At 43.6% G+C, this 22,465-nt stretch overlaps 1 protein-coding gene across 3 annotated transcripts in view; it reads left to right on the top strand.

The window, feature by feature from the left end:
* Nucleotides 1–22,465, top strand: part of ppp1r37 (protein phosphatase 1, regulatory subunit 37) — a 35,835-nt gene that overhangs the window by 3,210 nt on the left and 10,160 nt on the right. For all 3 annotated transcript variants that reach the window (XM_048980512.1, XM_048980510.1, XM_048980509.1), the window contains exons 2-7: nucleotides 14,045–14,142; nucleotides 18,835–18,880; nucleotides 19,472–19,572; nucleotides 20,230–20,349; nucleotides 21,759–21,909; nucleotides 22,265–22,420. In XM_048980512.1, coding sequence (XP_048836469.1) covers nucleotides 14,045–14,142; nucleotides 18,835–18,880; nucleotides 19,472–19,572; nucleotides 20,230–20,349; nucleotides 21,759–21,909; nucleotides 22,265–22,420 — 672 coding nt within the window. The remainder of the gene's footprint in view (nucleotides 1–14,044; nucleotides 14,143–18,834; nucleotides 18,881–19,471; nucleotides 19,573–20,229; nucleotides 20,350–21,758; nucleotides 21,910–22,264; nucleotides 22,421–22,465) is intronic.

Here is a 22,465-nt window from a genome sequence, read left to right as displayed (position 1 = left end):
CCTGGATCTCCTGCAACGTTGGCAGCAGCATAATGGAACACCCTAGATAGGGTGTGAGTCCATAGTGCGTACATTATGGGCAATCTAGAGACACCAGTAAGCCTGCTTGCAGTTCTTTGGACTGCAAGATTAAAGTGAAATTTTTGGTGAATACCCACATTATTTTAGGAGAAGATGTAAACTCCACATGCACATATCCACACACATATAGCATGGAGGCAGGACTTGAAGGTCCAACCCTGTAGATTTGAGGCAACAGTACTCCCCAACAGAATTGCCATTGACTGCATTATCAAGTTTGACCCGGGGAGTTGTTTACAAGAACATATTCACTTATTTTTCCAGTTTGATCTTATTATTGTAATACTTTAAATACCATGGGTGATGGACTTTCACTGGATTAGAACAATACTAAAGGTGAGGTGTACAGTTCATATATTTGTAAAAAATATATTCAGAGGGGACAGGTGCAACTGTTGCAGACAAAACTGAAAATGCAGTGTAGTGCAAGAGGTCATGCCCATTCCTTTTAGGCTATTAAGGTGTTTATTTATAGTAATATCTATTATTAACTTAGTTGTCATGGCCTGCCCATTTATTAGTTCAGCTTATCTCATCCACCTTTAGTCAGCAGGCTTCTGTGTCTTATGGTATTGTCAGCTCTTTGCCCCATTTAGATGGATGGTGTTTGGATGGTGTGAAGTTCTGAGAATATCAAGAGTATTCTCATGCAGGAACTGCCCATGAGCCAAAGTTTTGTGCGAACCAACCATGTGATGTGTAGCTTTTAACAGGTATGGCTGCATGTAACACACAGATGAATGCATGAGATTCCACCAAATAGGTCCATTTTTTTGAGTGCCATTCTCTCTGTTACTGTTTTCGTTTGTCTAGTTTGTGCCTAAAAGCCCTTTTGCTGTCAGCCAGCTCCCTCGCCTTCCTTGCTGCTGGTCACATGACCTCATACAGGCAAGCACCCTCTTTGGGCATGGTCAGTGTGCTGGTGAAGGAATGGGAGTGCCCGGTTCAACAGCCACAGTTTTCCAAGGCTGCCTTGCTACCATGGCTTGGTCTGCTGCTATGGCATTCACAGTGGATTTTAGGGGCTGGGGACGGATATTAGTCATGCTGCTTTGTGTCGTTGATGCTTTTGCTCTGGCAGACCTTACGGAGAGTTTTCTATTTTTGAATTTGTCCGGGCTGTTTTTAGTGATAATGAAGTCATAAGCGTGTTTTCCTCTGGGGCTGCCAAAATTCAGAGTATGCTCCTTAGAGTGATGGTATATTTTTCCTCCCCCTCCATGAGGTATTATATGTGATGTAAGTGCAAGGTTAGTCTCTCATTTAAAGCGCTCTGCTTCACTCTCCCTCTTCCCATTTAACATTAAAATCTTATTTTCGTTGTGGTGGGTAACAGCAATTCCCCATGGAGGGCTCTGGTCCTTGCTTCTGAATCAGGGCACATCTTGCCAGAAAGCAGCTCTGAGCCGACGCATGAGTTGGTGAGGAGAAGGTGACGGGGTCTTTCTCACACCAGACTGCTTTTGCACTGCATGCAGTCCTCCTGATTTGTCTTTTATTGGCATTATTTTCCGAGTGACTTGCCATCCCAGACTCCTTTACCCTTTTCTACGATTAGGAGGACGATATGCTGACTAAGCGCCCGCATGCCATGCTTGATGTCAAAAGGCTCGGTCTAGCATGGCTGAGCGCAACTGCCTTCATGCCATTGCTGGCCTGCCCTGTTGTGAGCATTGGGCTGTTGTGATTGCGCGTCTCACTCTCTTTTCGGGAGTGTCTCCCCCCGGGGGCAGTCCTGGCTCGTGCTTCTTGTAGCATTCTTGCACTTGTAATTGTACTGGCTTCATTGCGGGTGCCAGTCCAGTCATGTTCTCCCAAACGGCGCTGACATGGCGCGATTCCCTTCATCGTGGAGTGACGCAAGCATGTCCCCGTCACACCTTGTAAAACTGCCCCCCGTTAATAAAAAGATTTAACGTTTGTGAGCTGATGTAGGTGGGGTTGGGAGATGTTTTAATCTGAGATCATGTTCATTGACCTTTTCCAATCCTTTGGCCATGTATTCTAAAAATACTTCATTTTTGTGGCATGTGGACATGATTTTTAAATGTTTTAAAATATTTTTGTGATCGACCATATCTCATAAACGATTTTTTACATGTGCTTTATGACAAATAATTACGAATATTCATTTTTGTTTCTAAGCAGTCTTAATTTTTTTTATAATGGATTAGATTTGTATAGCTTGTGAGATTCTTGTCCCTCTGAAGGCACAATGTAATGCTTCCTCTAACAACTACCGCCCGTCGGAAAATGTTTAAAAACCTCTTGGTGGAATGTATGGCCATCTCTGCTACTGATCTTTTGGGATTTGTTGAAGTCCTGGATCCTATTAGACGTATAAGGCAGCTCAACCAGTAACTTTCATGGCAAGACCTGGTGATTTGTCATTACCATGTAAAGATCGCTTTGGTTTCTCGACTGCGCAACCTGGATAAACTTGCATAAACCAGTGTAAATCTGACACCTGCACAGTCTAGTAAGAAAATATTTATTTTCGATCTTAAACCTGAAAAATAGTGTTGAATTTTCTCTACCCTACTTAAGATTAAATTCATCTTAAACCTTAAGTGCAGGGATATGTTTTTGCACAAAGGTTTTGTTGTATTTCCAGACAATAGTCTACATGGTCTGTGTGTCATTAAGTTTGGTAATACAATAAAGTCCCAGCGTACAGGCAACTGTAAGCCGTTTTAAATGTCAGCCAATATTAAATTTACAAAATCATTTGGAACATTTTTTATGAAATATGGGGTAATTAAACAGTTTATTAAGTATAACAAGTCTCATCATCTATCTATTATTTAGATGTCTGTTTCCTTTAAATAAATGATATATATATTGATACTCTTCAATATACCTTGTACTCCTACAGCATTGCTAAGAAGTTCATTTAAATAATACTTACTATATTACTTGCGTATGTCCCTAGGGGTTATTTAATGGGTGGTTGTTTGTGTTATTAATTTACCATCTGAGTTAACAGGTTAAGGTCTATAGACAGTACTTCCATGAACGTAATATTTTCTGCTTTCTTAGTAATGGCTTTTCTCTTGCTGTGGTGCTTCGGTTTTTTTGACTGGTGAACCATGGACTACAGATGCATTAAAAATTAAGCCTTAATAAATAACAATATAATTATAAGGTTGTGTATAATTGTAATAGCAGACATTCATCACAATAATTCTCCTGCTGCCCTCTTAGTTGTCAAGCCTCCTACAGGCATGGACATGCGGTGTTTCAAGTTGCAATATTTTTAGCTTTTATTTATAACTTTTTATTGCTAGGTTAACTCTCTGTTATATAAACATTTTCAGTAGGGTAATTATATTGTATTAAGTTTCACAGATTGGTAGCTGTATATTTATTTACTTAATATTTATATGCACTGTGATATTAAAATGACTAACTACTGCTGTTTGATTGATAGATAAAGGGTTTTTTTGAGCTACCTGTTTTCTCTTTGGTACTCTTGCTATTTGCCAGTACTTAAAGAAAAAAAACGTAAAGTATCTGGCAGGTCTTATTACTTGTAGTGTGGATATTTCTGATTATCAGACTTGGTAATCCAAAGTACATTGTGTAAGCTTCTACAGTGTCTGATAGCTACAACTTAAACAAGTAGTGCAGCACGTAGTCTCTGAACTTGCTGAAGGCCCACAAGCAAAGCTATGTAAATTTCTCTTGATATCTGGCAACTGATAAAATGATTTGGCTTGTTAATTTATACATTTATGTACCCTGTGGTTTGCCTTTTGCGTTATACAAGTGCTGTTTAACCTCGAAGTGCACCCTAAAAATACAAAGTCTAAGTTCACTAATAATTTACTGTTCTGCTTAGTGTGTCTTGTAAACTGTACTTTTTTACATGAACTGTCTAAATGCGAATGGTAGGTTACTGGGTATAATTTGTTAGTATGTTTCAGGCTTCTACCATTAGGAATTAGGTTATTTTCTTTCTTTCATTGGAACTATATTAATGAGTGCATTTTTCTCTTTTCCCCCCATTTGTGATTAAAATGTTTCTAAGCTTAGTGAGTGTGGGGGCTTATCCCACATAAGCCCTTGTCTCTACATGATCATTAAGTCCCTGGAAGTGCTTTTTCTGTAACCGGTTCATGTTTGAGGTATTGGGCTGGTTCTGTGATCAGCAGGCAATTAGAGCAATAACCTCCAGGAGTCTTTTTCCTGCACGCAGAGTTAAACATTGACCAGAGAGCTGGTCATAGATTAATCTAAAGGGTTTATAATCGCACTCAGCGGGGTAGAGGACAGTGTTACAATGATAGGCCTGCTAGTGAACCAGAGAGCAGGCATGCATTTTAGGGAATTGGCCTACTGTATGCAACAACAGATCTTCGGATTTTTTTTCTTTTGACCCTAGGCTGTAAGGTTATGGGCTTTTTCTGTCATCGTTACTCCTACAGGTTCCATATATAAAAATAACCTGCCGCCCATTTTTGTGCCAGTAATTTCCATCTGTTTGGTGAGGTCAAGTGATGTCACAAATGCAAGAGTGGGTGTGGGACACACATGCACAAACTGTTCAGTTTAAAATGCCTGACTTATTTAATGCTTCCAGACCTTATTGTATCCGGATCAAAAAGCCAACTTTCTCACAAAGTAGAGAAATACTTTGTAGTGTATGCATTTGCCTGCATGTGTGCAAACTAATGGTAAGAACACCTGTCAACGTGGGTCCATCTTTTGTAGAGTTTTTGGACTGTGTTGTGTCGTCGTTCCAGACCTCGAACATCCAAGTTGTATGTCACATGTTATGTTAATCCCCTACCGCTGGTGACGTGGAGATTCCAGGCGCTCCCAGGCATTTTGGACAGTGCTGCCTCCTGTAGTGTTGCTGTGTGAAAGCAGTCAGGCTATTTCGGACCCTGTGGCTCAGTTGTTAATTATCAGACCACCTTCCTGGGATCAAGTGCAAAACCTGCAGCTTGCAGATCCCATTTGACCTCTTTTTTTTGTGGGTCTGGATGTACCCCCCCCGAGGCAGAATGGCTAGCTGGGAGTCTTGTTACTCTGGATGCTTATAAATACGTCACATAAGGTTACCAAAATGTTATGCATTATACAGGATGATGCAAAGTGCCATGGTGGTGTGTCAGTCTAACAGAACTCTGACACCAAAGTGTGACTTGAACTGGATGGGGTAGGTGCAGATTTGGGCAGCTGTAGCAGAAAAGGGCAAAGCTGTGCGCACTGTGACTGTGAGGGGTATTCCTTTTGAGAATTTGCACTTACCTGTGTAAAAGTGCCTGCTGCTCATCCTGGGTAGTGTTTCTGAGTACTTCCTTTGCGCCCTCTGGTGCATAGCTAAAGGGATAATAGAAATTCGACTGAAAAAAACAGACAGTGCTCTATAATGGTTTGGCTTGTTTATTGATATGCTTGGACTCTTGAAGATCTGAGTTGTGTGGTAATTAATGGTCGTCTTGGAGAGAAACCTCAGATGAATAGCAGGAATAATTAAATTGGGAAATTAGGAGTGGCAGGTTGGATTTTGTATGCCAGCCCAGAAGGGTAATTGATTGTTAGGTTGGCATTAGTAGGTGATTTGGTTAATGCAGTTTTTATTTTAGGTCGATTTCCTCCTCCTTACGTAAACAGTGTGTCAGTCCAGGTTGCAGCTGACATGTTTCGTAATCGATGTATTATCTGTGTCAAATTTGCTATCATAGCAAATATGCAAATGTTATAATTGCATGCATTGGATAAACCTTCACATCAAAAGTAGATGTGGCCCTTTGGGGAGACTGCTGCTTGCTGCTACACATCTGCTTCTCTCCTAAAAATGCCGTTCTCTCTCCACTTGTTTGTTCTGCTGCATCTCGTACCTGGTATCTCAACCCCCCCCCCCCCCCCCCCCCCCCCCCCCCCCCCACCCAAGGCCAGCCTCAGGGCCCTCTGTCTGGATGTGTCCTCCCTCCGTCAGGCTTCCCTTGCACCCCCCACTCAGATCTCCCTCTAGCAGAACATAGCTGCCCCCGCAAACTGCTTTCCTTCCGGGTGTTCCTGCACCCTGTGCTCCAGGGAGATTAGCCCCGCCGCCACATTTGTTTATCCAAGTTCACTCTCCATCAGAGCCGCGTCTTTATTGATGTAGACATGCATGCTTGCCTGCGCCAAAGACGTCCTGTTTTTTTTTTTTTTTTTGGCCAACCTCACTTTAAAAATTAGATGGTTTCCAAAACATAACATCAGTTTACTCATGCTGCCAAAGCCGTCACTGACTCAGGGAATCGATGTAAAATTATTGCGTATTAAACTCTTCCTGGCGTTGCAGACCCCTTGGGTCCTTTTTGTCATGGGTCACTCAGAATGTGAAAGCAGCTTGTTCAAATAAATAATTTAGAGTAATTTGTGGGGGGCAGGGAAGAAGAGCAACAGTGGTCCTGGATCTTTTTTTTCTTGGGCTGATGGCAGTGGGTGGTCTTAGGTGTGGCTGGAGAAGACACATCGTTTCCCGGCTGGCCCCATACCCCCACACACAGAGCGATGGGATGCTTTTTGTCATTTTCCACCAGTGTCAGTATCTCCTATTGCAACACCGCCATGTATTAACAATAAAGGCTTGACTGGTTTAGTAAGGTAACTCACTCCCCGTTTTTGAGGTGCAAGCTGCGGATTTGCAAACCCTGATTTTGTGAGCAGTGTTTCAAATGGACCCTAGTTGGTCTGTGAGCGGCACAGTGTGCACACAAACAGCTGTGTTGGATGTTCTGCTATGAATGACCGCTCTGGGTAAAGCATTCATTAGTATCTATTTGTCCAAGAGACCCACTGGGCACTGTAGGGGATGAATAATCCCTGTGCAAATATAGGCCAGTGCGTCGGTCTGTGGGGTTGATTGTTGTTAGCTCTGGCTCTCCTGGGATTACTGATTGTCGTTTCTCTGAGTGTCTGAAACCTGAACTGTCATTTCTGTTTTTTTTTTTCCCCTGGTTTTCAATCTGAATTTCCCATGAGTCCTTAGTGCCGTGAAAGGATAAAGAGCAGCCTGTCTAGTGCAGTAATGCTCACCATAGGAGCTTCTGTACAGACGTCTGGATGAATATGTCCAGTAACAGCTGGAGATGTTTGCTGTGGTTAATGTAACATCATGATAAATGGTCAGATCGGTTTGATTTCCTCCATTTGTTTACAGGCTTGTCTCCGAAAAGTAATTCTTAAATTTGTTGTGTAGTTAAGGTTTGTGGATGTTCGTTACAGCCATGTCTAAGATTATTTTGTTGTATTATATATTTTTTTCTTTTGCCCAGCTTTTGCCTCATCTGTGTTTGCACAGCTTTGACTTACAGGGGCAGGAGTCTGTTCTCCCAGCCCAGTCATCATGTGCTGTTAATGGATCCCCACGAAAGCCAGCAATGTGGCTTTTCCATCCAGCCCTGTACGTTTGCTCTGGGCCCATTTCCTGACTTATGTCAGCCTTAAGACTGGCTGTGGTGGCACTCAGTCACAAGTACTGCATGTAGATATAAGGGGTACTGGGCCTGGTCCTGCTCCACAGAGGTTTTATTGGTAAAGGAATCCATTTGGAGGGGTGGACGGTGAGACACCAGGGAGGCATTATGGGTGAAATGAGTAACTTTGTGGCAGAAATGGCAGGGAAGTGAAAATTATTTCCATACAGTGATATGACATGAAAGGAGGAGCTAATGGATATTAATCAGCTGTTTAACTGGCAGGACTTTTAAACCTCACTACTCGCTTTACAGATGCCAGTGAAAAGTGAATCTCATTTGTACTCATTGGATTCTGTAGTGGGGCATTAAAGTACTTCTCCCCTCCCCCACATTCTACCCAGACTTCCCTTCACTCCTTTCTCAGCTGACTTGCTCACTCGTTTTTTGACCCTGTCCTCATTTGGCTGCCTCGCTCTTGTCACATGACTGAAAAAAGTTTTAAAAAGGATAAAACGTGCAGGCCTCTCGTCAGCCCAGAGTCTCGGGTTCAGAAGCATCAGCCATCACTTCCCAGACAGTGCTCTCTGTCAGGGCTTTTTAGGAAAACCCGTCGCGTCTTATTTACAGTTGTTATTTAAACTCTCATTCTTGTTTAGCCTGTATGTTTTTCTCATACATGGAATGGTATGTCTGACTTGTGTTTTGCTCAGTCTGGACAACGTTAAGACTTTTTATCATCTATGCGGTCTGGCAATCAGTAAACGAGAATGTCCGTTCAGTTCACATATCGGTCGCTGTCCCATCTGCTTCCGCTGTTTACACAGTGTTGTTTTTTTGCATTTGAAAATGGGGGACCAAAAAGCGGCTTGCCATGATATTAATGTGGGAGGTTAAACGGAGTCTAAACTCCCAGTTGAGCACCTCTGGTCTCTTATTGCACTTCGCCTCACCGTGAGGGCGGAGCTCCAGCCCCCTCGTCCCACAAACGCATAAACGTTTATTGCTTCCGAGTGGCGGACTTAAACGAGGATGGCCACAACACGCTATCACGTGGCATAAATGTAGAGCCACCCCTGTATACCCTCTCAAGCTGGACCGCTCCCTTCTGGTGAACCGCGTTTCCTCCTCCCAGTGTTTACTAATGGCGTGGCACTACAGCAGCTGCAGATGCCGTACTGACTTTTCCCCTTTTTTCAAGGACCTTTCATTCACTGGGTAGAATAATAGGGAGGCAGAGGAAACGGCTGCTGGCTGGGGTTTGGCGAGACTTGGAGTGCTCAGGCGTGTTCGAAGAATTCCTCACTAATCACTAAAATTGTTAAACCTTCTGGAGCTTTGTCGTTAATAAAAAACTTTAAGATTAATGAATTTCAACATTAATGGGTACAATGGTCTGCTTAAGCAGGATCATTCTCAGCTGGTATCAGAGCCTGGCATGTGGTGCTGGATTTGGCAGTTATCGGTTATAAAAATTTGCACCCCCCACAACCCTTATTTTTTATTTGCTTAGCAGGACTGGACTTGAGTTTGCATGTGGCTATTTTGTAACAGTCCAAATCTCTATTAAGTAAATAAAGCCAGAGTCCAGAGCGCAGGGAACCATTTGGTAATATGAGGTGACAGACTGAGGGTTATGTCGCTGATGGGGTTCAATTTTCTTTGTTTACGAAGTGGGTCGCACTACAGATGATGGTCGTGTTTAGTGGTTTTTGGCAAAGGGTCCTTTCAAAGATAAGATATACGTTTTTGGACCCATGGAAGAAAACGTTTGCATAAAGCAGCGACACACTTAAAGTGCTCAGATATGTCATGATGAATCAGTGTAAAGACAGTAAATATAGAGCAAATGATATGGTACATGAAATAAGCGAATATAGAAACATTAATAGGTGGTGTGCATGCAATTTACATAGTAAAAGTTGGGTGCTGAATGCTGATCTGCCTTGCTATGTCTGGCTATGAAGGTTGTAGCAGCAAGGCCCAGGTAGGACAGGTATTGAATTTTAACCATGGTCACTATGACTGTGGAAAGAGGAGTGAGTCATTGTCCACTTATGGATAAGAGCGTGATGTCTTTAAGTTGGACAGCAGCTGTTTTTCCTTTTGAGTATTTATGAGGTAATGTTGCGCCTCTCTGCTTTGTCAGCTTTGTTTTCACGTCCTCCTGCTGGACAGGTTGAGGACTGATAATTAGCCAAGCAGATGTTTTCTAACTGACCTTTCAAGCCTGAATGGAATATGAAGTGAGACATGAAGCGGCTCAAGGCTGCGTTGGTATCACGTTAATGCTGATCTACTTGTACTCTCAGGCGATAGTTCGTACCATAACAGGCTGTGAATTAGCCCAGCAGCATCGTCATAGACGCACAGAACTGTTAACCTGTAAACTTATCCAGGGACCAGGTGGTGTTTTTGTAATTCACAGTGAGCTGTCAAGAACAGCACATTCACTGTACATTCATCATAGCAGAATAGTAGTGTTAGTAAGGGGCTTCACAGGGCCCCTGTAATAAGTGACATGGACATGGCTTCTGTCTTTTTAGTGGCAGTATACTGACTTTTCTTTATGTGGTTGTCATTGGCTTGGGTGGTATCCAGTTCTTCATGTTGTCATACTGTCTAGACATACTGTGGTATGCATTCAAAAACAATTCTGTTCTGCTATTTTAGAATCTCGTGATAAAATTTGGTAATATATTGATAAATTTTGTCAAACAGCAATTTTTTTTTTTTGTGGGCACCCCCACCCCCTGGTTGTCAATTTTTAATTGCAAAAATTTAACAACTTGGGTCATGGTGAGCTGGGAGTGTATGTAGGAAACAGGGATACCCTGGATGGGATGCCAGTTCTCTGCAGGGCACACTTACACACACCCGTTCACGCCAATTAGCCTAACAGTCTGGAATGAGGGTGGAAACTTGAGTACCTAATGGTAACTCCTGCAATACAACATGCTTGTTCGTGACCTGTTATATCTCATTAATTTAGCCTGATAATTCAGAATTAAAAATGAAACAAAGTAACCGTTTTGGCATATTTTTCAGCTCTTTCACGATAGACAAGCCGAGTCAGAACCTGAATGCCCTGTTTATTCTGTTAGAAGTACAGTGTTTTGAAAGCATTATTTAACCTTTCAGTTAAGTCTCAGCGTCGATGTGAATAGTCCTTGTTTTAAAGGTCAGCTAATTCCTCCACCCCCAGAGTAGGCAAACCTGGTAAAACCTTTCGCTGAATTGTTCTATTTTGTCATATACCTACTGAAAATGGTCACAAATGGAAAGAGAGAAAGGAAATTCAGTGAAAGTGACTTGGTCTACATCTTGTCTTGGACGATCCTCACTATCTCGATTAGCAAAGTTGCTAATGCATGTAAAGGTGGTGATTCAGTTTGGCCGTGATATGAGCTGCTTTGTTTGGGTTACGGAGGAAAGTCTGTGCTGCTGTGTTGCTGGGTGTTTAAGATTAGATTCCATAGCATTATTCAGATGTAACTTAGGTTCTCGGAAACTACAAGGAAAAGTTAAAGTTTTTTAATTAGATTAAAGAAATGTGTATTACTGATGTTTAGCCCCAATGCAGACAGGCACATGATTGCTGTGTAACAAGTGGTTAATTTGAATTTATCAACTTATTTATTTTCAAGTGATAAAGTATGTCTTTTACACGCATTCAGATGGATGTGTTCACTTTTGGCTTCCGTGATTGACCCTGTGTAAGTTGTCATAGTGGGACACAAGATGCACTGGTGTATTCAAATGAAAGGCCAATTCTGGAAGACTGGAGTTTCCCCATCAATCCTGTAAACTGGAGCTGAGCCTTCCCCGGGTAAGAGTGAGCCACCAGCCCACGTGTTGTGTTCGTGAACACCAGGAGACGTTTGCTCTTTAATTCTCCAGGTCCTCCCCTCTCCCTGTGAGTTGTAGAGAGCTATTAATCAGAGTTAGCGGGCAGAATGTTAGGGATGATGTGCTGGCTTCATGGCTGCTCCAGGATAGCTGCTGACCTGGGTGTCCTGCCAAGTATTTAATAGAATTCCTCCCTCTGTAAATCACTGTCAGCCATAATGGGAACTGCCTAAGTCACCCAATATCCATTTTCATGAAAGATTTCATCCCATCGTAGCGTCTCCCGTGAGAGTCAAAATGGTATTTGGCTCACAGCTATCGACTTTCGTGCACGGTAAGGTGGCAGAGGTGCCTTTCACCATACTAATGAGCTATCTGGGGTCGGCATGTTATCTGCAGGTGTGAAACATACGGAATTGAATTAATAAAGATGCTGTCCGGTCAGCAAACTAGTGTTGTATTTTTGGCTTTCTTGGCAAAATATCTGATCTTATCTGAAATATAGACAGGTTTAGTCAAACCTCATTTCATTGGGAAGCCTCTTGAGCAGAAGGATGCCGCTTGAATTGTGCCCAAATTGGAAGAAATGTCAGTACTATACATTTGCACGGAGGAGGGTATAAATGAATTGGAATGATTGATTTCCAGTTGGTTAGATTGACAAAGATGGAGAAATATCTACTCAAGCTCTGCATCGCTGTACCCATCTAGCTGTGAACTGATTCCATATTATGTCATATGATTTATTTGCAGGCTTGTGCATTTTTAATCCAAGCAGAAGTGTGCTGGTTTCACTATCTTATTCTGTGCTCCCTTTTAAACAGCACAGTCTTTTAATTGTGGGGCTGGTTTCTGATCCACTTGTGACCAGGGTGACAAGGCCGCACTTCTGCTTTCGACAAACCACCCCAGCAGTGGCCCTCAAGCCCTGATCTTATACTATTACACATTGGCCTGAAGCCAAGATTCATTTGGCAGAACGTTCTAATTTTATCACTGCTGCAGACAGTCAGTTGTGTAAGTATTACTTCAGCTGAGGAGCCCGATGAAGCAGGGAAATACAATAGGCATCGTCTGCCACTGCGAGCGAAGTGCTTTACAGCCATGATTGGCCGTGGGTCAGCTCCCTGGTCACTCAATCTATTTTAGTGCTGACTGGTAGAGGTCATATTCCAGCACGGCATGTCAAAAAACACCGAACACTTGTTCTGCAGACGGACAGAAAGTGTGCTGCCTTGGTCCTGTGTCACTGCAAGCTGGCCCCTTCCGAACGGGGGGGTATCCCATTACGCAACTTTGTTATCGGCTAATGCTAACCGGAAGGAGCGCTCTGGCTTTATTGAGAGGTGTCGTGTTTCTGAGGACTGTCTGTGGGAGACGAATGCCAGTCGTAGCAGTTGAGAGACTGAATGGGGGAACCCTCTTGACCCCAATCATTGCCTCGCTGACATTTTATAGCTACGTGAGCGGGTGGTGAAATGTAACGAATACATGGGAACCCAATCAGTGTTCTTCAAACCGTCCAACAAGTTATCAGTAAATTTTTGGTGAACAAGAAATTCTTGTTGTTGTGTTATTCTTAATTTGTTTGTGTTCTCTTGTTAAATTGTGTGTTTTTGTTCTTTAAAAAATGCAGTTACTACCCAAATAAATACAGGAAATAACATTTCCTTTGGCTGCCTAAGACCTTTGCATAGTACTGAAAATGGTCAGTCTTTTGCTATCTTGGTTCTTAAAAATAATAAACCTGCCTGCAGTAATACACATTTCTTTAATCTACTAATGACAGGTCTTAATGCACGTAAGTATGACGCTGTAATGGCGACCTGAGAGCTGAAATGTCTGCTGAGGCCACCTCTATATCAATGCTGCTATAGCCCCCTCCCCCCCCCTCTCCAGAGTGCACCGTGGGACAGTTTTACTGTCTGTCTGTGTGTGGTTCCAGCTGCCCAGCTGCTGACTGCCCTATTGTGGAGGCAGCAGGTAGCACAGTGAATGTTAGTGAATACTACCAGTGTAATCAGTTCCTACTTCATACATTCACTTTGTGTGAGTGGCTTTTCAAGAAAGAGATTTCAATAAAGTCACGATTACTAAATAAATGCACGGCCCTTAGTGGCTGATAAGCTTCGTGGACCCTAGAGGCTGTTGCTTATAAATGGCTGTGGGTCACATGGTCATAACGGGAAGGGCCACCAACCCATCAGCTGATGGACCTCAGCTGTACAAAGGACGGCAATGGATATGGGTTTGCGTGCGGAGAGCCTGGGAACAATCTGACCATTGAGGAGAGCTTAAGATCCACCTAAGAGCTGGGGCATGTTCACTGTTGGAGGGTGGGAGACTTATCACTCTGCTCCTCAGTGTTGCCTGCCCTCTGGCTCCCGGTGTCCTGAGAGCATCTCTACTGTTATTGTGGGTCCCGCCATGCGCTAACCGAGGAGTCACATCGCAAGCTGTGCAGACTGATTTGCTTGATGTGCCTGTGCTCTCTTTGTGGGCCTGCTGCGATTTCATGGTGCCTGTCGCCATTGCCATGCCATTGCCTTGGTTATGTGATCGTTTGGGACATCATTCTAACTCTGAGTGTCAATGTATGTGCAGCACACTGCTGGCGTAAACACAGACGCCACTGAGAGAATAACGCGTTGTCTTCATCGGCCCCTCTGTGATTCCCTGTGTCTCTTTTTCTCCCGCAGCCCAGAACGTGACGGTGGATGAGATCATCTCCGCCTATAGGCAGGCCTGTCAGAAGCTGAACTGTAAGCCCATCCCTACGGTGCTCAAACAGATACAGGTAAACCTGCATTCCTGCCTCACCTCATGGTAGAGGAGAAATGTGTGCATGTTAAGGCTGGTGAGGTGTGTGAGCTCGTACACGTGTGTGTGAGGATGCACACTTATGCATCCTAACCTCTTTTACTGTGATTATAACTTCAGGGCTCATGCAAGTTCACAGTTAAGACCCATAGTCTGGGTGTTTTGTGTTTCCTGTTCCTTGTGTCTGTGACTCTGTGGTCCAGGTATACCTTACACTGTGGGGACCAAATGTCCCCACAATGTGATGAACACCCGTTTTTTTTTTACCTTATGGGAAAACTTTATTTTATAAAAAACTGTGACTGCGATGAAATAACTAAAAATGCAAGAACTCTCATATTTTGTTTGGTTACTTATGGCTATGGATAGGGGTGGGTAGGGGGTTAAGGTAGTCATAGTTAGCATTAGTATTTTCCCCATAGAAATGAATGAGCGGTCCCCAAAAAGACTTGTTTGCAAGTGTGTGTTTGAATGTTGCTTCAGGTTGCCTGAATGTTGAATTAAAAACACACAGCTCTTGGAAGCCATATCACACTGAGGGCGCGGGCTCATCCTGGGCCAGCCGGATAGCCACTTCTCAAAGGAACGGCATGACCTGCTGGCGCCTGACCAGCTCCTGTTGTGGCTGTCTGCTTCAGAGCCTGATCCCCAGAACAGTATCCCAAAGAGGTCCCCTTCACTGTGGTTACCATGGACACCATGGACGGCTTCTATCCCCTGGGCTGTAGGGCCATTGCACATCCTCATTACCTGCACACACTGTTCTGCTCGGGCTCTGTAGAAGCTTGGCTGGGAAGCACAATGCTTTTGTTTTGCTTTAGCTGCTCATCTAAAAATATTGCTTCTGAAGCCTGAGTACAGGAGGAGTCTTCAGGTTAAGGGAGTTTTGAAGGTGTGGTGATATGCCTGTCATTTAGCTGTCTGAGCCTCCAAATCTAGTCTACTGTAGCACTCTGATACACACCCATACTTGCTCTTTCAACACATTTGTGTGCTTGCAAGCTCAGCCAGAATGCTCAATGTCAAAGGGACCGTCTTTCTGAAAAGGTCTAATAACTCTAGACTCATTACTCTGAAACTACACCTATTCATTATTGCGCATAATTTCCATGCCAATTTGCACAATCTTTCCTCACCGATTATATGATTAATTGTATTTCATTGTCTGGATCTTAATGTCCATGTCTTAAAATGACATATTTATATTGTTTATTTGTGCCTGTTTATGTTCTATTACTTTCTCATTTACAAAATGACTAGCAAGAGGAGATATTTCTCCTCTGCATATGACCCCATGCATCATCATGTGTCTGAAGTTGATGGTAAAAGATACTTTAACTTTTGATAAAACATACGTGAAATTTGATTTTTCTGTAACAAGTGACTAGTAGCTAAGTGGGACTGCTGTCTTGTTTATGTCTGGCTTAGTGCCACTGAGGTGAGTCAGGGAATCTTTCTAGTAGTAGACAGAAGTGTCCCTACTTCCCCCTCGGCAAGACATAGCAGAATCTGCATATTTTAATTACGCAGCACCTGTACGACACCCATAAAAGCAGGTTTCCCTGCATGCTGAATCACAGGGAGTCGATGTAGAGGGATGTTTGTTTGCCATGTGCGTCAAGGAGAAGCAGACTTCTAGTGTAACAATGCCCCCCCCACTCTTTGTGGACATGGGGCACCAGGGGGTTACTACAGACATCAAATGATTGCGTCTTCAAATGCAAAAATGCTCAGAGGTAATGGGAAGCAAAAATCCACCACGTTGGTGTGGAAAGATTCGTTGAACCTTTACACTATTTGTGCTACCAGGACCAGAGAGGAGTACATTTCCCTAACTGACTGCAGTAAGCAGGACTTTCCCACTGTGTGATTTTCACTGAGTCACGCTTAGAGAAACTGCCTTACAGTGAGACTTGTCAAGTGATGTGTAATAACCACAGGTGTGCTGCTTCACTTCTGAGACTATACTTAAGGTGCAGCCTTAGCATGCAAAGAAAGAAGTCAGAATTAAAGCCCTTGGTTAGGAGGTCTTGGAGTGTCTGATAAGCTAATATGGGCTGTCACCCATAAAGGCTTTTCGTTTTGGTCCTTTTAAACCTGGTGACATTTTGTTAAACCTATAACATAAGTAATTAGCAGTCAGTTCTAATCATGCAATTTTGCATTATGAGTTAGAGGTAAAAAAAATTGATTATGGAACAGCTCTGTTTCCCCCAGGTGTCTGCTCGCCTTTTGTCTTTAGTCTTTTATGTAGCTGTCTGAATGGCTTGTGAGGCATGATGCTTTTCCACAGATGTGTGTTGAATGTGAGAGACGCACGAACGAATGGCAGTTGCGGCAAAGCCTGCGTATTTAGCAGCACATCGTCACATTTTTAGGCTTCAAACTGGCTCTCAGAAGCTGTTTCAACACCCACGCATACAGCAGCTGACTGGCCAGGGGCAGCGATGTCCAGTCTTCCAGACATTGGGTGTGTCAGAAATCACAAACTTACACAGTTCATACTGAATTTCATCAAAAGCCCACTACACGACTGTTAATGCAGTGTGTACTATATGTGTGTATATGCTTGAGAACAGTATGCATGCACTCTGACACACTGCAGCATCTTTCGTATTCCCTGACCTGGATGTTTACCAGTGAGCTAGCTTGATCCCTGTGAAACTTAAAAACTATCAGTGAAGAAGTACATTAAATCATCTTTTGTATCTGGGTATGTTTTCTGTGTAAAACTGTACAGAGACAACACTTCTCTGCTATCTTTGCTGCTCCAGTGGCCTTGTGGAATAGCGTAACATCCATTGGTTGCACACTAGTACGTCAGCCAGCTACCTTTCGCCTACTGTCTCATCCATCCTGAGGATTCGGATGTATTGCTCACATTGCATACTATTTCACCTACTACATAGCAAACAAGTCTGCAATTTCAGACACGCCCACTGTCTCTGTTTCGCATCCAAACCAGGATTGTAAAAGAATAAGAGCAGCCCTTGTAGGCTGCCTGCAATGCCATTGTTAGGGAACGCGTACACGTCGGCCATTTTGTGGAGCTTTTCATGCTCTAGTTGTCAAAAATCCGGGCCTTTTTTGAGTTAAAAGTAAAAAAAAAAAAAATAATAAAAAATCATTATTCAGGAAATTTGTACTCAAACTCCCATCAGCCTCTGCAAAAGAATTACAGAAAAGCCTTTTTAGTACCTACTAGATGGCAGCGGACATCGTGGAGCAACACTGTAGGGTAGAGGAAGCTGTGTCATCAGTTTGCTGCTCTCGGGGATGTACTTGGGCTCTGTTCATCTGTGCAGCACCTGTGTGAACTCGATGACGGTTTAGGTGAGATGCAGTTGTCACCCTCTCTTAGCAGGCTAAGAGTCATGCAATACAAGTACTTTCAAAGCATTATGTAATGCTGACAAAGTTCTGCTGGTACATAGAATACTAGCCCACAGCATTTGAATTTGATCCGAGCCACGATCATTTTCATCCCCATGGGGTAATGTTTTCTTCCAGGGAAAGATAGGCATTGTATGAGAAAATGAAGTATTTTATTTTTATATTAACTACCTAATACAGCTACCAGTGCTGGCATGTTCGTCGTCATAATACTTGTTCACACCCAGTAATTGCTCCTCCGCTGTTCTTGGCACAGCGGCCTGCGTCATTCACTTGCTGGTTCTCTCCTCTTTTTCCTGAGGCTACCTGCCACCTGCTGGTGCCGTGCAGTTTAATCCCATCGCATCTGGTTAATTACCCTGAAATAATTTCAGCTAGTACTTTTGTATGCTCCCCCCCAAGTCGCATGTGCACACACACACACACACACACACACACACACACACACGCTGGGGGTGGAGGAACTGCATCCGAGCCCACGTGCTTCTCTGTGTACACATATTATTGGATATAATCTTTTTTTTTTTCCCCCTGTTGGTTCCAGCCATCCACCTTCTCCTCTCTCAGCGACTCCAGCCCCCCAGGGCAAACTTTCTCTTGTTTGATCTGGAGCTGAATTTGGGGTATAATGTCCACTTGATCTGCCTCAGAAAAGCGAGTCTCTGTGATGGTCTGGGAAGCAACCAGTGAACTCTGACCTGCAGTTGTTTCTGGCTTCTGGCAACCCCTCTGAACCTCTCCTACCTTCATGTTTGCCCGTCTCAGTCAACTTCTGGTGTTGGATCAAACACATCTCTGTATTTGGTTAATTGAGTTATGCTTGACTTCCCAGCTGCTTTGGTCATGTGTATTATATTTTTTACCCAGTGGTTTGTTAGTATTTTTCTTTAGTAATCTTCCCTTGTTTTGCTACATTTACTGCCTGCGTATGCATGATGTTTGCCACCACTTTCATGTAAAGACAACTTCCTGAGGTCTGAGGATTTGAAGCAGCTTGGTTTGTTTGTTATTCTAGCACCCATCTACAGTCAGTTTTATGGAGTTTACCTCTGCAGGTGACTGGAGATAATCTTTAAAAACAGTTTTGGCAAAGCTGGGAAATCTGTGAGGTCGTAGAAGCTCTGCCTAAATGTGTGACGTTGAAGCACCAACAAGCCACATGCCAACATTACAGTTCTGAGAAGTTGGGCACTGTGTGTATCGAGCCACTGTCTCTTGGGCAGAATGCATGTTTCCCACAGCAGTTTGAAGGTGACACTCTTCCGTTACGTTTTAGGAGCTCAAAGATTTGACTCAGAGGAATGACTGCTTGGACCTCAAAGGTGAGATTACAGTTTACTTTTGTTTATTTGGCGGATCGGAGGCAGATAGTACAGATCATGTGTGGTTTCTGGGGTTTAGGGTTAGTTGCAGCTATGCGCTTGCAAGCATAACAGGCCAGTTTTAGGAGGAACTAATTATTAATTAATAAATAAGGTAACTTTACTTGTGGGGCCACAAATTGTTTAGTAACTCAGTTACTACTCAAGTACAAATTGTGCACATAGTAACTGCATGAAATACATGAACTCTCGTGATTAATGACGAAAGAACATAGGCTCGGTCAGAGTCTGATTAATTAACAGCTTAAGAAAAATTGCACACAATTCACATTATTTGTGCCCCTCATGTAAAGTGTTGCCAGAAATTAAATGTAAAAATCTACATTTCTGTGCATATCTTTACCCTTTATTAATTCAGTTTCCTTGTCTATATATTTTACTTTGAGTGCACTCAGGTAACAAAAAATTAAATATACTGGCTTTTTTTGTTAAGCACTTTTATTAATGTCATTATAAAGAAAGGTTTATACTGTATTGATTTTCTAAATTTGCAAAGTGATGCTTATGAGAGCACTGACTCATTCCATCTAGGTGAGAAACTGGACTACAAGGCTTGTGAGTCCCTGGAGGAGATTTTCAAGAGGGTGCAGTTCAAGCTAGTGGTCCTGCAGCAGACCAACCTGGATGAAGATGTGAGTGCCTTGCTCATGTTCTTGAACGCCTACTGGGAGGCCTGTAGTACTGCGCTAACTTGTCAGATCTGAAACACTTCGGTTTTTAATGTCCTGTTTATGCAGTAATGCTTTACTGATACTAATTTCTTGTCTGTCATACGTTATATAGACTTAGGAGCCGGTCATGAGATTTTGCCCACAATGCTGTTGTGTATCGACCTTAATTCTTCTGTTAATTATGTGCGGTTGGTGTACAGAGAGTGGTCAGAGAAATTTGCATCATCGATGGCTTTCGGCGTATGTATCAGGAAAGGATGGCCAGTCTTACGGCCCAACATCAAATTGGGTTGCGTGTTTCTACTTCGTGGTTTTGGGTGATCTGGGAGCCATTTGTTTAGTCACATGTATTACCTCAGTCCCTGAAGAGATGACAGGCTGCCTTTGTGGCATGGTTGCGAAAGAGCCTTTTTCCAGATGAACATGGAAAAATGACTAATCAGGACCATTTTCTGTGTTTATGACATGGCATAGCCCAAACATCCCCTTAAAGATTTTGTTTGGGGAGGGGGTTAAGGGGATTATAGCATGTTTCCCTGCAGTACCATGCTGCGTTAATTACAGGAATGTTCTCTGGTGCCATCGCTCACGGAGTCTCAATCGCCCCCCCTTTTCCAGGGCGCTTCGGCTCTCTTTGACATGATCGAATACTACGAGTCGGCCACCCACCTCAACATTTCCTCCAACAAGCACATCGGCACGCGGGGCTGGCAGGCCGCTGCTCACATGATGAGAAAGGTGGGGCTCGGGGGTCCCGCAGGGTTGGTCGACTGATTTCCGCTGACCAGTAAGCATAGTTTATCACAATCACTGCAAATGGGGCCTGTTAGGTAGCATAGAAAATTCAGGAGAGAATACAGGTGATAAAGAAACAGTTCAGAACATTGTGGCCTGTTTTTGCAGTCTAAATCCAGTTAAGATTAGCGGAATTGCGTGTAAATCTGCTTCTGTCCCAATCTTTGTGTGTCTGTGTGCGTGTGTGCGTGCGTGCGTGCATGTGTGCTTTGGTAGCTCTCACTTTACACAAATCCTGAGTGGAATGAGTCATGAAATCCTGAGCATCTTTGTGTCGTTTGTCAGTATTCTGCTCTGTTCACAGAAACTAAAAATCCCAAATGGCAGCTGGGCCTTCAGGCCTGTTACTGATTTGCCGTTTATCTGTGGCAAATGCACAGCTCTAAAAGGTTCACCCATCATGCCCTGTTATCCTCTGTGGCTTCTGCCCTGATGAAGCAGTCCCTCTTTCAACCCAGACGAGACATAGATTTTGGCCATAATTCTATACACTTAAGACTGCTAACTAAACCAAGTCTTTATTAAAGGTGATAATTTTGTCAGCTCAGTGCTCAGATTTTCATTAATTTCTTGCTAAAGCTGCTCTGTATAGGTACACCATGCATGCAACTTGAATACAAAATGCCACAATCTGTTGCTCATGCCTGGTTGCTTTTATTTGTACCGAAGAGGAAAGAACAGAGATTTGTACATCTGTAGTCAGGGATGCCCATAACTGGTACACAGGTACGTATTCACCGTTAAAAGCAACCGTGTGGCAATCGATTCTTGTAACAGTGCAAAAGCATATGTGTTTTATGTGCCTTTGTGCTGCTTTGACAAGAAAAGCACATTCTTGTCATATCAGAGCAAATGTATATAAAACGCATCTGCATTCTTACAGCAATAGTTTGCTGCATGTTTTTTAAGGTGAATGAGTACTTGAGTACTCCGCCTGGGTCACGTGTGCGGAGTTTGCATGTTCTCCCCATGTCGTCGTGGGGTTTCCTCCGGGTACTCCGGTTTCCCCCCACAGTCCAAAAACATGCTGAGGCTAATTGGAGTTACTAAATTGCCCATAGGAATGCGTGTGTGACTGTCTGGTGTGTGTGTGTGCCCTGCGATGGGCTGGCCCCCCATCCAGGGTTGTTCCCTGCCTCGTGCCCATTGCTTCCGGGATAGGCTCCGGACCCCCTCGACTCAGTAGGATAAGCGGTTTGAAAATGGATGGATGGATGGAGTACTTGAGAATTGAGTACTTGAGTATTGATAGGGACTCATTGTCCCTGTCAGTAGTGGCATCAGAACACATGGGTGGGTTGAGTTTTAAATTGTGTGCACACCACCTCTTTTCACGATTGTCCTTCTCTTAGACGAGTTCCCTGCAGTACCTGGATGCCCGCGACATGCCGCTGCTGGACCACTCAGCACCATTTGTGGCCCGGGCCCTGCGCATCAGCGGCAGCCTGGCGATTTTGCACCTGGAGAATGCCGGCCTGTCCGGGCGGCCTCTCATGCTGCTGGGTGAGCCCCTGGTGGCCTGGGGAGGGGGATGGACTGTAAACATCATGGATCTGAGTGATCAGTGGTGTGATTCTTTATTCATGCTTAGAGCGCCATCTGCTGGTCATTTGGTGTATTTATTTCTGAGTTGGACATGCAGTAAATGAGCTTGGTGTTTCACAGTGTCAGTACTGGCAGGCTCTCGGCAGTTTGCTGATGCATAAAATGGCAGTCCAGATACATTTGTGGCTTCAGTTTATTTCTGTTCATTTCTTTTTTGTTTTAAAATATAAAAAATGTAAGCAGTGGCATTTTCTTAAGTGGTGGTCTGTTTAGTTTAGTGTGATGGTATTTAATCCCACCATGCACCCCTTAGCCACGGCCCTGAAGATGAACATGAACCTCCGTGAGCTTTACCTGGCAGACAACAAGCTCAGTGGCCTGCAGGACTCCGCTCAGCTAGGCAACCTGCTCAAGTTCAACTGCAACATCCAAGTGCTAGACCTGCGCAATAACAACATAACGGACTCCGGTCTGTCTCTGTCTCTCTGGTCACACATGGAAATGCTGTCGCTGG

This window comes from Brienomyrus brachyistius, chromosome 17 (assembly GCF_023856365.1).
Source record: "Brienomyrus brachyistius isolate T26 chromosome 17, BBRACH_0.4, whole genome shotgun sequence".
NCBI lineage: Eukaryota > Metazoa > Chordata > Actinopteri > Osteoglossiformes > Mormyridae > Brienomyrus > Brienomyrus brachyistius.
Note: the sequence above shows the minus strand (reverse complement) of the source record. Positions and strands in the feature narration are given on the sequence as shown.